This window comes from Endocarpon pusillum (assembly GCF_000464535.1).
Source record: "Endocarpon pusillum Z07020 unplaced genomic scaffold scaffold1533, whole genome shotgun sequence".
In the NCBI taxonomy this organism is placed as follows: Eukaryota; Fungi; Ascomycota; class Eurotiomycetes; order Verrucariales; family Verrucariaceae; genus Endocarpon; species Endocarpon pusillum.
This window is the reverse complement of record NW_006916030.1, coordinates 253,395-266,281: the sequence shown is the minus strand read 5'-3', so window position 1 is coordinate 266,281 and position 12,887 is coordinate 253,395. Positions and strand designations below refer to the sequence as shown.

The window sequence follows — 12,887 nt, the reverse complement described above, 5'->3', positions numbered from 1 at the left end:
GAGCATCGCCAAAGCCAAGCTCCGCAGAAAACTGGTCCAAGCTTCAATGCTAGCAATCAATCTACAACCTCGACTTTCGTCAAGGTTCTTCAATTGAGTTGTCAGATCGGCATCTGCGCCCATACGGTCCAGCCAATATGGCTTCTAGCCCTTCAAATATGCGCCAGATATTATGCTGGAGATCGCTATTCCGAGACTTCCAGAATCACAAACCCCAGAGAAGGTCTTTAGTAACGATTCAACGCGGACCAGTACAAAAACTCGACCTTCCCCCAGATTTACCAAAGCAGTACTGGTCACAACTGCCTGCACGCCTTCGACCGGATCAAGGTTCGTCGCTGTCGACTGGTTCGTGTGAGTTGACTAATTACGGTTTCAGGCAAGAGAGAGATCATCATACACAAGCCCATCCCTTCCCGAGCACAAACATGCAAAGACCCCGTATCCGAGGTCAGTTCCTCACAAATGGCGCTCCTCGACCCAACCGGTGCTCGAAAACGGCTGTTCGACTACAAGAACCCCGAAGGCGTCAAAGTGGGTGACATTCTTCACACAACATTCAAAACCGGCGAACCGTTTTCGGGAGTGGTTATGTCGATTAAATCACGTGGTGTCGATACGTCCGTTCTATTACGAAATCATCTCACCAGGATAGGCACAGAGATGCAGGTCAAGGTGTTCAGTCCATTAGTGCAGAGTATGGAGGTGGCGCAGAAGGCTTTGAAGAGGAAGAGGAGGGCCAGACTATACTACCTGAGAAAACCGAAGCATGATATAGGAAGTGTGGACAAGATCGTGGCTCAGTATTTGCGGCAGCGTGCCTTGTTGATGGGAGGGAAAGCCAAGGGCGTCGGCGCCGGTCGACTGCGTCCATCCAAGAAGAAATAAGTCAGACGAGCTTGGGAGTGACCAAATAACGAGGACGTTGGTAGAGAATGAAGACAAGCGCTGATGAATGAGTTCTCGAGACCTGCCTTTCCATTTCAGTTTTTCTCTCGAGAACCTGTTTACTAAGGATAATTACATTAGGACAAACTGCATGGTTCTCCTGAGCATCCCTGACTTTTTGCAACGTCTATACGGAGTGCTCGCCTGAGATGTATATCTCGCCCATAGCGACAGAAAGATCGAACGAAGCCTTTACCAAAAATTTCTCATTTATTAGCACTATTAACCCATTCTTCAGCTACTCTGAGTCGCCTGGCTTTTAGCGACGACTGCCCGCCCCACATATCCTCCTCACAGCACTGAAAGCCTCGAACGAGATTCACTTTGATATGGACCACACAAGTGGAACGTCAAGCGCAGTAACCTCTTGCGATAACCATCTTGAGAAACATTGGGAAAGTACCTGGTTAGGCAACGAGCGATGGCAGCAAATCAAAACCCTCCGAGAAGACAAAGAGAAGGCAGGCAAAGCACCGCTCCTCATCCGCAACTCCCCGGTACCCTTCACTCCCACTCTTCTCGCCCTCTACAAAGATCTCCATCCTGACCTTGAAGCGGCCAACTCCCAAGAAACCCACTCCTGAGAACCCTGAAATGAGAAAACAAGCCCTCCGCATCTACGAATCAGGCAAAGATGCACCAAAGGGGAAGCCGTGGTTCCCAATATCACGCGACTACTTATCCGCGCCTCAGATGGTCGCAGCTCCCATTGTTCCCACCGGCTTTGGCGCTTCACTTGCCGAGTACATCTTCGGGCCAGAATCTGGTTCCCAATTTAACACTGCGGACAACTGCCTTGTCATCCACTGTTCAGTCGAGGACGCCTTCCTCGGTGGAAAATCTGTCCTTCTTCCTGCCGATCTGACAGGCTTTCCCCTAAAGATTTGGAAAGTCCAAATCACAAATCTGTCCACGAAGAACGCAGACCTGGGACGCCGAACCCTCGGGGTCGTGGACGGCGAAGTTCTGGCCTTCAAAACCGGCAACAGACCTGCAGCGAGATTCCTCTATTTCTATTACGGTATAACTTTGTCAAGAAACAAACGAGATCGACAGCCTGGACGGAGAAGTTCTGCATCAAGTTGCCTACCGGAAAGCCGTTCGCGGCGACAACGTCCGGGCCCTAGTTACGCCACTCCATGTTTCTCGCACTGGGAAAGATGATTGGTGATGTGGACGCTGTGGAGGAGGCGGCGAGATTGCTCGGCGAGGTGGGACAGGAAACCTTTGAAGATGAAGAGCAACTGGAGGACGGGGAGGCAATGGAGATTGCGAAACGTGCTCTTGTGGCGTGTGATACACGTGGAATATTGGGAGGGTGAGGACGAGAATGAAGAATTCCACTGGGATTTTGATGAAGATTGGGCAGCAATATTCTCAGATCTGAAAACTGGTTCCAACACGTCCTGATGGCCTTCAGGTTCAGCAATGGGGGTTTCACTTCATCATGTACACCCTTTCTCGACGTCCCGGGATCGTCGCGGCTTCCATCTTCATAATTTTCCGGGCTTAACTTTGCATCTGAAACGGTGGCCTGCTGACTTCCTGGAGGGTGCTAGATACACGAGTACATAGGAGCTGCTGTCTAAATAGACTACCGCAGATTGGTAGCGGATATAGGTATCTACACCGAAACCCTTTCGACATCATTGCACTGTGTTTGCTGCCCGAGGTGTCAAGTGCTGCTTGAATATCAGTTGTCGCACCCTGCGAAATCCTTTGGCCGCTTCTTTTGGAAGTGTTTCTTGAAGTAAGGGCAATCGTTCTTCAAGACCTGCATCCACACATTTTCTGGGCAACTAGCAAGCTTTGCAACGAGCACCATTTGCCAATTCTCGTCTTTATCACTTCAACACAACCACAAAGTTTCGTCCCCCTGTGCTACATCATCTTCGTACATCAACGCCGCCAGCATGGCTTCAGAGCTAAGTGAATCGTCAAGTTCACCTGACATTCTCACACCCGCAGTCAGTGTCGATGAACAGCGCGACCATGTCGCAACGACTGCACATGGTCTCGGTGACGGTGTTACGGCTGTTCAAGACGATATGGCTCTAGGTATGGAGCTCATGATCAAGAAAATGCAAATTCAGTCCGGGGTTGAGTCTACTGAGAATGCTCAACCAAGTCGAGAGACTATCGTCGGAGTGATTGGCGAGTAAGTCGAAGTACGACGTCATTATTCAATAAAAACAGCAATAACATCGTCGCAGGAATCTGCAATCGGAGATCTGTACGATTAGTGTCGGCGAGGAAAAGGTGAACTTCAATGCGCATCTTGCAATTCTTAAACAATCACCAGTCCTCGCTACACTGCTGAAGCACAAACAAAAACCAAACAAACCTTTACGTATCGTGTTTCCTAACCAAAGTCCGCCGATAATCCGTGGAATCTTGCAGTATCTCTATGGTCAAGAGCTTTCTCAGCGCACTTCTGATACAGCTCAACAAGTTGAAGAGCTTTGTGAGACATACACCATAGCTGGCGACCTTAAGCTTGATATATTGCAGGGCGTCATCATCGATTCGCTGGACTCGAACACGGAGCCTGATATGAGCAAGGATTTCCTCTGCGCAGCAGAGAAAGTGTACAAGAAATGCGCAGCAAGATGGCCATTTCGAGAATTCTTCAAGCGAAAGATCAAGGAAGAGATCCGCAAAGAAGGCCTTGATGACTCTAGCCACCTCTACTACGCTTTTGAGGACCTCGTGGCTGCTGGCGGAGAGCTTGCTATTGACATCGCCAAAGTCCTTATGGAAGTCTGTACAGAAAGAATTGAAATTTGCCCAGACAAGCTTCCCAACGCAAGAGCACAATACGCAGAAAGCGAGCTTGCCTTAATGTATACGACAAACGACGTATTGCGCGCCAAGATTGCCGCCGCAGATGTTCGGTCCAAAGACATAGAAAAAGCTTTTGAAGCGGCTCAAAAGAACGCAGCATCAAACGTGGAAGTCGCAGGAAATATCGCAAGAGCGGCGCAGCATCAGCGGGAGAGCGCTGAAACTGCTCTTGAGAACGAACGAGCCAGGGCAGATTCTGCAGAAGCGAGATTACACGAACTCAGCGAGCGAGCACTGGCAGCAGAGCAACGGTTAGAAAGTCTGAAGAAGGCAAGCAGCGGGCAGCAAGACATGTCCAACATCAGGGACCAAGCCAAGAATCAGGAGGCGCAAGCCACAAAAACGACTGGGCCACGAACGTCTAGATGGAGAAGCTTGCAAGACGTCTGGGGTCAGATGGAGGATGAAGGTGTTGTCGCCATTGCAAGCAAAAGTCAATCTTCGCCATTCCCAGGGTGTCTGGCATTCGAGCAAGGCGATCTAATCACGAACATCGTAAGTAAACCCTTGCCCTTTATAGGGGCCCTTCATGAGACTGACGAAGAAATGTCCAGGGGATCTGGGACAACCAATGGGTCGGATCCTGTCATGGAAATCGTGGTTACTTCCAGCTTGACTGCGTGGAAAACCCTGAGATGCTTGAAGGACGTTTCCGCTGGTAGAAGCATTCTACTGTGGTCGCTGAAAAGAACTTAAGGGTGGTCATGTTGGCTTTTCAGACATCAATTCACCCTCCGAGAAGGTCCCGATACTTGGCTATGTCACATCGTGTTGCTCGAGTACCCACAGATGAATACCCTGGTAGCAGTCCTAATTAAATTCTGCATGAACCATCAGCCGGTTATGTAATAATGGCTTGTGCAGAGCGCTAATCCAGAATCGTCGTTTGACCTGGATGAAGCCAAGTCTGTAATAATCCTACACATGGTACCATTGCAATCAGAGACGATGAGGCATGTCCTTAGAGCTCTAGTATTCTCCAAGCATCATGGCCTACACCGACCAAGATGACCCTTTCCTCCAAGTCCAAGCGTAAGCTTGTTCCACCCCGGTTCCACCATCCATCCACGCATCACTAACTCCCCCCTCTACTCGCAGCGACGTCCAATCGACCCTCCAACAAACCCGCCCCCTGTTCTCCTCCTACCTCCGCATCCGCACCCTAGCCACCTCCGCCACATCCCCCGAACTGCTACAGTCTCGTTCCGAGCTCCTCAGCACCCTCAGCACCCTCTCTGCCGATCTCGCCGATCTGATCGACGCCGTCAACGCGGTCGAACACGACCCGTATCGCTTCGGGCTCGATGTTGTTGAGGTGGGAAGGAGGAGAGAGTTTGTGCGGGATGTGGGTGGGGAGGTGGAGAGCATGAGGAGGGAACTGGAGGATGTGGTTGAGCATCGTGGCGATGGTGCCGTGGGGGCCGTGGGCTTGGCGAACGGGAGTGTCGGTAGAGGAAGGAGTGGAAATGAATTGCCAGATCCGAATAGTTTTGCTGTTAGTGGAGGTGGTGGTGATGATGATGGAGGGGCCGAGGACGCCTACGGGGAGTTTGAGCATCAGCAGCAGATCGAGATGATGCATGAGCAGGACGAGCAGTTGGATGGCGTTTTCAGAACCGTAGGGAATTTGAGGATCCAGGCGGAAGATATGGGGAGGGAATTGGAAGAGCAGGACGTGCTGCTGGACGAAGTTGACACGCTTGCGGATCGGGTGGGAGGGAAGTTGCAGATTGGAGTCAAGAAAGTGGGACATATCATCAAGAAGAACGAAGGTATGTTGGAAAAGGATATGGAAGGGAGGTTGGCAATGCTAATGGTTGTTTTGGCAGATACGGTGTCGAGCTGCTGTATTGCAGTTTTGATCTTCGTGCTCATACTGCTGCTGATACTGGTCATTGTGCTATGAAAGCAAACGTCAACTTGCTATTCAAGCATCTCACGATCTTCGCCGCTTCTTCCCTGGCCTTGCACCCTCGGCCGTCTCATTTGGCATGCCGTTCCGTGTCGTTTCACCATCTGTCCGAGCAGCCAGGCTTAGCCCAACCTCTTTACTGCTTGGAAGGGAAGTCTTGGTGGAGTTTGATATCTCATCATCCAGTGTATCACGGGTCTCGTCGTCTAGATCTGACTCGGGCGGCTTCAAAGCTTCGACTATTCTTGGTAAGCTTCAACACGCATCGTTCAGACGCTTCTCAACTTACCATAAATATCCACAGCGTCCTCCCATAAATGCTCGGCTAGAAAGTTCGCCAGATCGTATCCGTCAGGATAGATCTCGACGTCTCTCAGGCCGTCATCACTTTCCGCGTCATCTTCCTCAGCCTCTTGACCATCTGCTCCGGCATGTGGCGCGGACAAGTCCACGCCTCGATAATAGAACCAAGCAAAGAACCCCAACCGCTCCTCTCCAAGCTCCTCCATCGTCCGGAGTCCTTGCAACACCCTTTCGTTCTGCCACAGGCCTTCGCGACTCACAGCATCGACTTCTTCTCCATTAATTTGTAACCTAACCGCCTTCTCTGCTTCAAACAATGACACAGCGCATGGCCCGAGACCACGTGTCAGATCTTTCTTCCTGCTCTTCCACTTTATCGGCACTGGATCTGACACGAGGCCTTCCCTGCTTCCCTTTTTCGCATGGCGATACCTCAGCTCCTTCACCAGCTTCTTATCTTCGATTATGTCATTCAGACCGAACTCGAAGGTTATGCGAAGGCTACGGGGGTCGCCGTTGGTGCCTGATTCGCTTATCTCCGGGCGTTCAACTCGAAATGAGGTGATGTGAGTTAGAAGGTCGATGTCTGAGGGTTGGATGTATTGTGTGATTTGAGGAGGCGGGCATAGGAAAACGGTAGACCAGAAGTCTGGAATTCGAGAGATGATCTGTTGTCGTTTGGCATAGAGCGGTCGAAGGGCATGTTCTTTCCGTCTTTCTAAGTTCACGGGGCATTAGCAACTGCGGTCGAATCTTTGTGGGAGGAGTTATGTACGCTGGTCAAGTTCAACTCTTGCGAACTGGCGTTCAAGCTTAGATAGCTCTTCTAGAGCTTTCTCGTGTTCAGCAATCTCTTCGCCTGTGAGACTTGCTGATGCACTATTGGAAGAAAAGCTCGTATCGTTGTTGACTGCCATGTCCATCAATTGTGCATGCTCAGCTTAAGTTATGCCGGCGCACCTCTAACGAAATTCTGCCGTAGGCGGTCTGTCCATGGTTGGAACTTTTTGGGATTGTTACTAACTTACGTAGTCAATCCGCTATGTAATTCAACAACTAAAATTAATTAGTGCCGACCAAACCCTGCCGGACAAGTGGGCTGCTTAGCTAATGAGGAATATCGACATTGGTAACATACTACGGGGGATTGAAGTAATGTTAGTCTGATGCTAAGAACAGCTAGTTCTTAATACGAAAGCATAATGTAATTATTCGTCACTTTAAAGCTTGTCTGTGTGCGTCCATTCCGATAAGTTAAATTATTACATCTAGCTTCTTTTGAGCGTAGCTACTCTGTACATGGAGGGGTTACAAGTAAAGATACTAGCGCTGAGCTAACATTACTTCAGCCCCCAACAGTACGCTTCTTGCGGCTTCACGAGTTGGTGTGTCGTCTTGTCAGCATCCTCGAATACTGGGAGTGACATCCTGTTAGACTACCCACATTTCCATAGAAGGCATTTATATGACCTTCTCGGCTCTAGATTGACGAACCATGATTTTGCTGACAACAGCATATGCAGCTAAGTCTTGGACCATTCCCCAGAGTTCTAATCCTTCAGGTCACCGGCTGACCTTTCACCTGCTATGATGATATAAGCCTTCCTACACATGATGAAGCTCGGTATATTGCGCGTTCTATGAAAAGGTCATTCCTACCATCAAAGCATGAACCTTCACTTCAACACAGTAACTGGGTTCGTATGCATCTTCTCCGGGCAACACCGCGGCACATCTTCAAATCTTGTTCAAAGTCCATTGCAGTTGTCACCCTCAGTAATCAGCCACTCCGTAGTATGGCCACTGCATCGCACCTTGAATTGTCTACCAAAGATACCGGAGTCTTCCGTGGCCCGGTCATCCAAGCCGAGTCTGCAAAGACAGCCAGCCAAGTCTTGCAAGAAAATCACGACAAATATCACATCTTCTTAAACAGTGACGGCTTTCACAACATATCGCTCACCATGTTCTCACCATCTCTGCGTTAGGGGGAACAAAGGAGGAAATACAAGAAGCTTATAACATTAACAAAGATTACCAGCGTCCGCAAATACCCTATTCGGGAGACGGTAGTACAAGCCCTGAGTGACAAAGCTACCTTCGCCAAATATTTAGGACAGCAGGAGTACTTCAGTGACTACAAGGCTTTCTTCCAAAAATAGATTGATGCCAATGGATGGGAAGTTGTCCTCAATGAACATCTCTTTGCCCACGATGAGCACACCGACGCCTTGCTTGTTAGAATGTACGCTGGCTTCTTACATCCCCTTATTCATCTTGGCTTCGGTGTGGAATTCAAGCAGCCCGCGGTCATAGCGGAGGCACTCGCCCAAGCTGCTATCCATGATGACTGGATTGGGAAATTTTTACTTCCAGCAGAGAAGAAGGCTAATGAAAAGGAAGAGCGAGAGGTCCCTTTTTGACCTCATCAGAGACATTCAAGCCAATGGCAAGATTGTAAACGCGCCGCATTGGGAAGAGGGTAACAACATTCGAGATGGCCTCCTAGTTCGAGCCCCAAACGAAATGATCGGCGTAGCTTCCCAGTGGCAAGTAAAGGCTGAAAAGTTGGAGAAAAGGACAGCGGAAATGATCATGGCAGCTGCCTACTTCACTGGGACAGCACAGAACCCTCGCTCACGCCACACCCTCACGATTTGTTGCCTCTATAATTTAGTGACAACACTAAGCCAGCCAATAGGAAAGCTGATTTTGTGTCATGTCTAAATCGTAGATTATGAGGCATATATAAGTCATATGTCTCAATGACTCACTATGACAAAGTTAGCAATTAACCTGGCCAATTAAAATCAAACAACTTATCTGATTAAAATCTGAATGTCTGTTGAAGTTCTCACTCTGTGGTATTGTGCATCCTCCTATCTAGATTTTCTAGTAACTACCTAAATAGGATTTTCTGTGCCATGGCACAGGAAATCAAGGCACGTGACGCGCCAGAGTGGCGCTAAGCCGCTTTGGGATTTGGCTGTACATGTACAGCCAAATCATCTTGGCAGTTGCGGCAGCTCGCGCTGCCCTGCAAGGAGGTTGTTAGCCATACGGCCGTACCAGCTAAAGCTGTGTTGCTCGACAATGTCTGATATCTCCGTTAACTCCTTTAATCCCGGATTTTGGCTTGTAATAATGTCAAATTTCTACATGTGAAGATTTGAAGAAGAAAAAACTATATAAGCTTACAAATTTTCCACCTAACTTGAATCCATTACAACACCACAATTCAAATAAGAATAACTCTAAAACAAGAATCTTCAAACTATCCTACCTTTCTACCTTACACCTACAAAAAGCATGGCCTTTCAACCAAAATACCCAATTATTGCTCCAAAACCAGTTGCACCTGAAAAGCAAACCTATATGCACACACCTATTATCCAACAAGCTGTGTATAAGATGCAACAAGCATCTGAGAATAAAGAATATATAAAGTCGGATGGGTAATCCTTACCATATTGAGGAAATATTTTACCATTGAAGACAATTGGGCCATCACGCTAGAATTCCGGGTTCCTGGAAAAGATAGGCCATATTTTTGCCTTGAAAAATTTACACCTGATGAAAATATCAAATTCGGACCCAAAATTTCTGTTGAGATCAAGAGTATTATAGGAGATAATATTCAAAAAGCAACAGACCAGGTCACAGAAGCTTTGCCAGTAACCTTAGATGAATTAGGGTGTGAATTTGACTGTTTTTTGATTGTGGTACCGGGGTCAAGGCTAGCCTTTTACGAATATCACACAACGATCGAAAAAACCTTGCGGAAGATAGCCTCAAACACTATCATGGAGCTATTCCTTTCAACCATCCACAGGTTGAACCTCTCCCAGCTGGACGACCAAGTTACCTTGGTTTTGGGGGGATTTTCCATACAGAGATGAAAATATAGATGATGTTGCCCAAACAGATCAAATTCGACTTTTACTATATGCATTGCATCAATTTTTCTCAAGCAGGAGTGGCTAAGTACCAGCAGTAAGATCCGTCTCCTCGAGTGGAAAGGGCGACTCGACCTCGCCATGTACACATCCAGAAGAGCGCCCAAGCTGCTGGTAAATGAGATCACGAATTATACTCCAAAAGAGCCTAGTGACTGGGAACAAATCTTCAAGAGGGTTGACCGCCATAATGACTATGGTCATGCTGCTAAGTTTATCCGAGCGCTGGCACATGGTCAAGAAGCGTGTGGTCCGTTCGAGAAGGAAGAATCGTGGCCGATTCAAGGAAGCTCGTGGTTGCAGCTGGTGCACATGGTTATTGACTCGGTCGAGGACGATGGAAACCATTGGGTAAGAAGCGCAGGTTTTCCACAAGCTTGGGAACAATTCCATGACAGAGCCAAACTTGAGAATGTAAAAGTACCACGTTAATATCCGTAACCATAATGAGATTGATTGGCAATAATGTCGTTTGGTAATATTCTGTTCCATCTACTCTACGGAGTATTTACATATATCTGCCATGATCTACTCCGTACACCTGATCCATACCCCTCATCGGGGGCTTGGCACATGGGAGTCGAGGCGTCATATCGTCGTGCTTCTGAAGCATTCTATCAGTCGAATATCACCCAACCCCTTCAGCGATCAATTCGGAGATTCAAGGCATATCTATTCTGACTGTGTCATGTGTGATGGCAGCCTCACCAGAACCTCCTTCTGGTCCCAACCAAACCTCGTCCTCTCCCCACGCCGCCTCTCCTACCATCGACACTGAAAATCCATTCATAGCTTTTCGCCGTTTCGCTGATGCACAGCTATCTTCTCTCTTACAGTCTGTCGTTGATCTGCCATCTCTGTTTGCAGAGCCTATTGCAGGCGAACAATGGTCCAGTATTGATGATTTCAGGGCCAAACGCAGAGAAGCGAGAATTCAAACTCGTCAACAGTGGATAGCAGAGACGGAACGAGATTTACACGCGACGCTAAGTGGGGACAATTCCATCTCCAGACGGCGGGAAGAAGAGATGCAGAAATGGGGCGCGTCCCAGAAATCAGCTAAAGTGGATCAGCCTACAGAGGAACAAAAGCGAAACAGAAAAGACACAAGGAAGAGACATGAGAGCATGGGTTGGGATGGAAAGCAACGAACGGAATCAAATACCTGGCCGAGTAAAGAAGGAAAGAAAGATCGAGAAGAAAGATTCACGGTGTCGACATCTGAGGGCGAGGTTAATCTAAAACGTGTTGTTGACAGTTGGGACGAAGGTCAAGGATTCTGGATGGCGAAAGACGATCCAAGACTACGATCCAACACAATAACGGGTCAGGATCCGTTTAGTGACCCAGATCAAGCAGTCTCCTGGCTTCTCACGGACAGCTACTCGCCTCTTTACCTTGATCGGTCAATGCCATATAGGTTACACCCATCCTTTTATAAAAGTGATGCAGGAGACTCCTACTTCCGTGGAGACTACCAGCCCGGAGATCTTTATCCGCGCTTCGCCTCGAACTCGGTAACGCGCCACGACCCGCGTCTCGCTGAAAAAGTTGACTGGCGTGCTGCATTTCATGATTTGTTAGATATTCACCATAAAGGCTCATCTTCGTCACCAACTCACATCAGCAACAGAGTTGGCAGCTTCTCTAGTGCGTTTAGCCCAGGCTCTTGGATTTCGTATTTGATTGGTACCGGCTCTCTTGGCTCACAATGGCAGAGGCTATCAGTTCCAGATTCAAACTTCCACCCATATCGCTTCTGTTATGATAATTCGCCAGAAGCATGGGCAGTGTTGCCCTTTCAAGGCCGTTTCTACGTACGGGACAAGATGGGCAATTCTCCTCTGGCACCATTTGGAGAGTACGAACCGAAGAACGATGCTTTAGCTGTTATTTCTGAAGCGCCCAATTGTACGACGGGTGAAGCGTTCCCGCGCGATCAGTTGACGAATGGTAGCATCTTTGCCTCCAAAAACGTTGGGCAACGTGAGGCACCGTACTATTTGGATGCTCAGAAACAAATGAGAAAGATTGGGGAGACAATGGATGACAACGAATGGCGTTCTTACCGGCCAGCTTTTACCAAAGCTGCGATTTCGCTCATCCGAAACCCTGACACAGAACAATCAACGCTACGTGCCGTTGACAGAGTCCTTCGCATGATCGAAAATTCAGAGCTTGAAGATGAAGTTGAGTCCATCCTTGCGAAGACATTCTCAGGCATAGATTTTAGGTCACAGAAGATTTTCAAAGAATGGTTCAATGAGGCAGACGATCTTTTACGCAGTGATTACTTTGAAGCATGGAAAGCTGCCAAGGAATCAGTGGATTCTGAACACCCTGATGTATATGGTGTCAAGACCGCCGAACCTAAGAAGACCTCAAAATCGCCCTCGGTACAATCATCTAATTCCAGCAGCCCCCCCGTTTCGAAGTCATTATGTGACTCAAATTTCTCACCATCTTTCTCTTCGTCCTCGTCATCTTCGCACAACTACGAATCCATTAGCAACCAGTCTCCGACCTCGATTGTTTCAACCCTTAGCACCATAGAAACCCGTAGGCTGCCGGATGGTCGTACCCAAATCAGGAGAGTTCTGAAGAAGAGATTCGCGGATGGCAAGGAGGAAAGTAGCGAAAGTACGCAGATTCAATCCGGCCGACCAAGTTGTGGTGTTGGAAGAAAATCCGTGCCCAAGAAGCCAGAGGCCGAAGTCACAGGAAAGTCTGAGCCTTCAGTGGTCCCAACACGGGAAAAGAACTGGTTAAGAGGATGGTTTTGGACTCGATAAACATGCGAAGGATGGGAAAAGCCAGTAGTATGAGCTGACGCTAGACCCAATCACAGTGACGTGTAATAAAATCTCTGCAAGTAGGTAGCCAACCGTGCAACCGAGCGTGGTGTAGCGGCAAGGAAGCCATGG

General features: G+C 48.4%; 6 protein-coding genes across 6 annotated transcripts; 5 read left to right on the top strand and 1 right to left on the bottom strand.

Annotated features, from left to right (window-relative positions):
* Positions 1-137: 137 nt before the first annotated feature.
* EPUS_03875 (uncharacterized protein) lies at positions 138-888 on the top strand (the record flags this gene model as incomplete). The annotated part of the gene is made up of 2 exons (XM_007802181.1): positions 138-330; positions 380-888. The coding sequence occupies 2 exons, from the start codon at positions 138-140 to the stop codon at positions 886-888; spliced, it is 702 nt and encodes a 233-aa protein (XP_007800372.1).
* Positions 889-1,277: 389 nt separating this feature from the next.
* On the top strand, positions 1,278-2,112 carry EPUS_03874 (uncharacterized protein; the record flags this gene model as incomplete). Its single annotated transcript, XM_007802180.1, has 2 exons — positions 1,278-1,445; positions 1,504-2,112. 2 exons carry the CDS (start codon positions 1,278-1,280, stop codon positions 2,110-2,112), a joined length of 777 nt encoding a protein of 258 aa, XP_007800371.1.
* Positions 2,113-2,861: 749 nt separating this feature from the next.
* Positions 2,862-4,454, top strand: EPUS_03873 (uncharacterized protein; the record flags this gene model as incomplete). Its single annotated transcript, XM_007802179.1, has 3 exons — positions 2,862-3,106; positions 3,162-4,287; positions 4,347-4,454. The coding sequence occupies 3 exons, from the start codon at positions 2,862-2,864 to the stop codon at positions 4,452-4,454; spliced, it is 1,479 nt and encodes a 492-aa protein (XP_007800370.1).
* Positions 4,455-4,780: 326 nt separating this feature from the next.
* On the top strand, positions 4,781-5,698 carry EPUS_03872 (uncharacterized protein; the record flags this gene model as incomplete). Its single annotated transcript, XM_007802178.1, has 3 exons — positions 4,781-4,824; positions 4,891-5,564; positions 5,622-5,698. 3 exons carry the CDS (start codon positions 4,781-4,783, stop codon positions 5,696-5,698), a joined length of 795 nt encoding a protein of 264 aa, XP_007800369.1.
* Positions 5,699-5,728: 30 nt separating this feature from the next.
* On the bottom strand, positions 5,729-6,924 carry EPUS_03871 (uncharacterized protein; the record flags this gene model as incomplete). Its single annotated transcript, XM_007802177.1, has 3 exons — positions 5,729-5,943; positions 5,994-6,725; positions 6,783-6,924. The coding sequence occupies 3 exons, from the start codon at positions 6,922-6,924 to the stop codon at positions 5,729-5,731; spliced, it is 1,089 nt and encodes a 362-aa protein (XP_007800368.1).
* Positions 6,925-10,658: 3,734 nt separating this feature from the next.
* On the top strand, positions 10,659-12,755 carry EPUS_03870 (uncharacterized protein; the record flags this gene model as incomplete). Its single annotated transcript, XM_007802176.1, has 1 exon — positions 10,659-12,755. The coding sequence occupies one exon, from the start codon at positions 10,659-10,661 to the stop codon at positions 12,753-12,755; it is 2,097 nt and encodes a 698-aa protein (XP_007800367.1).
* Between the last annotated feature and the right edge of the window lie 132 nt (positions 12,756-12,887).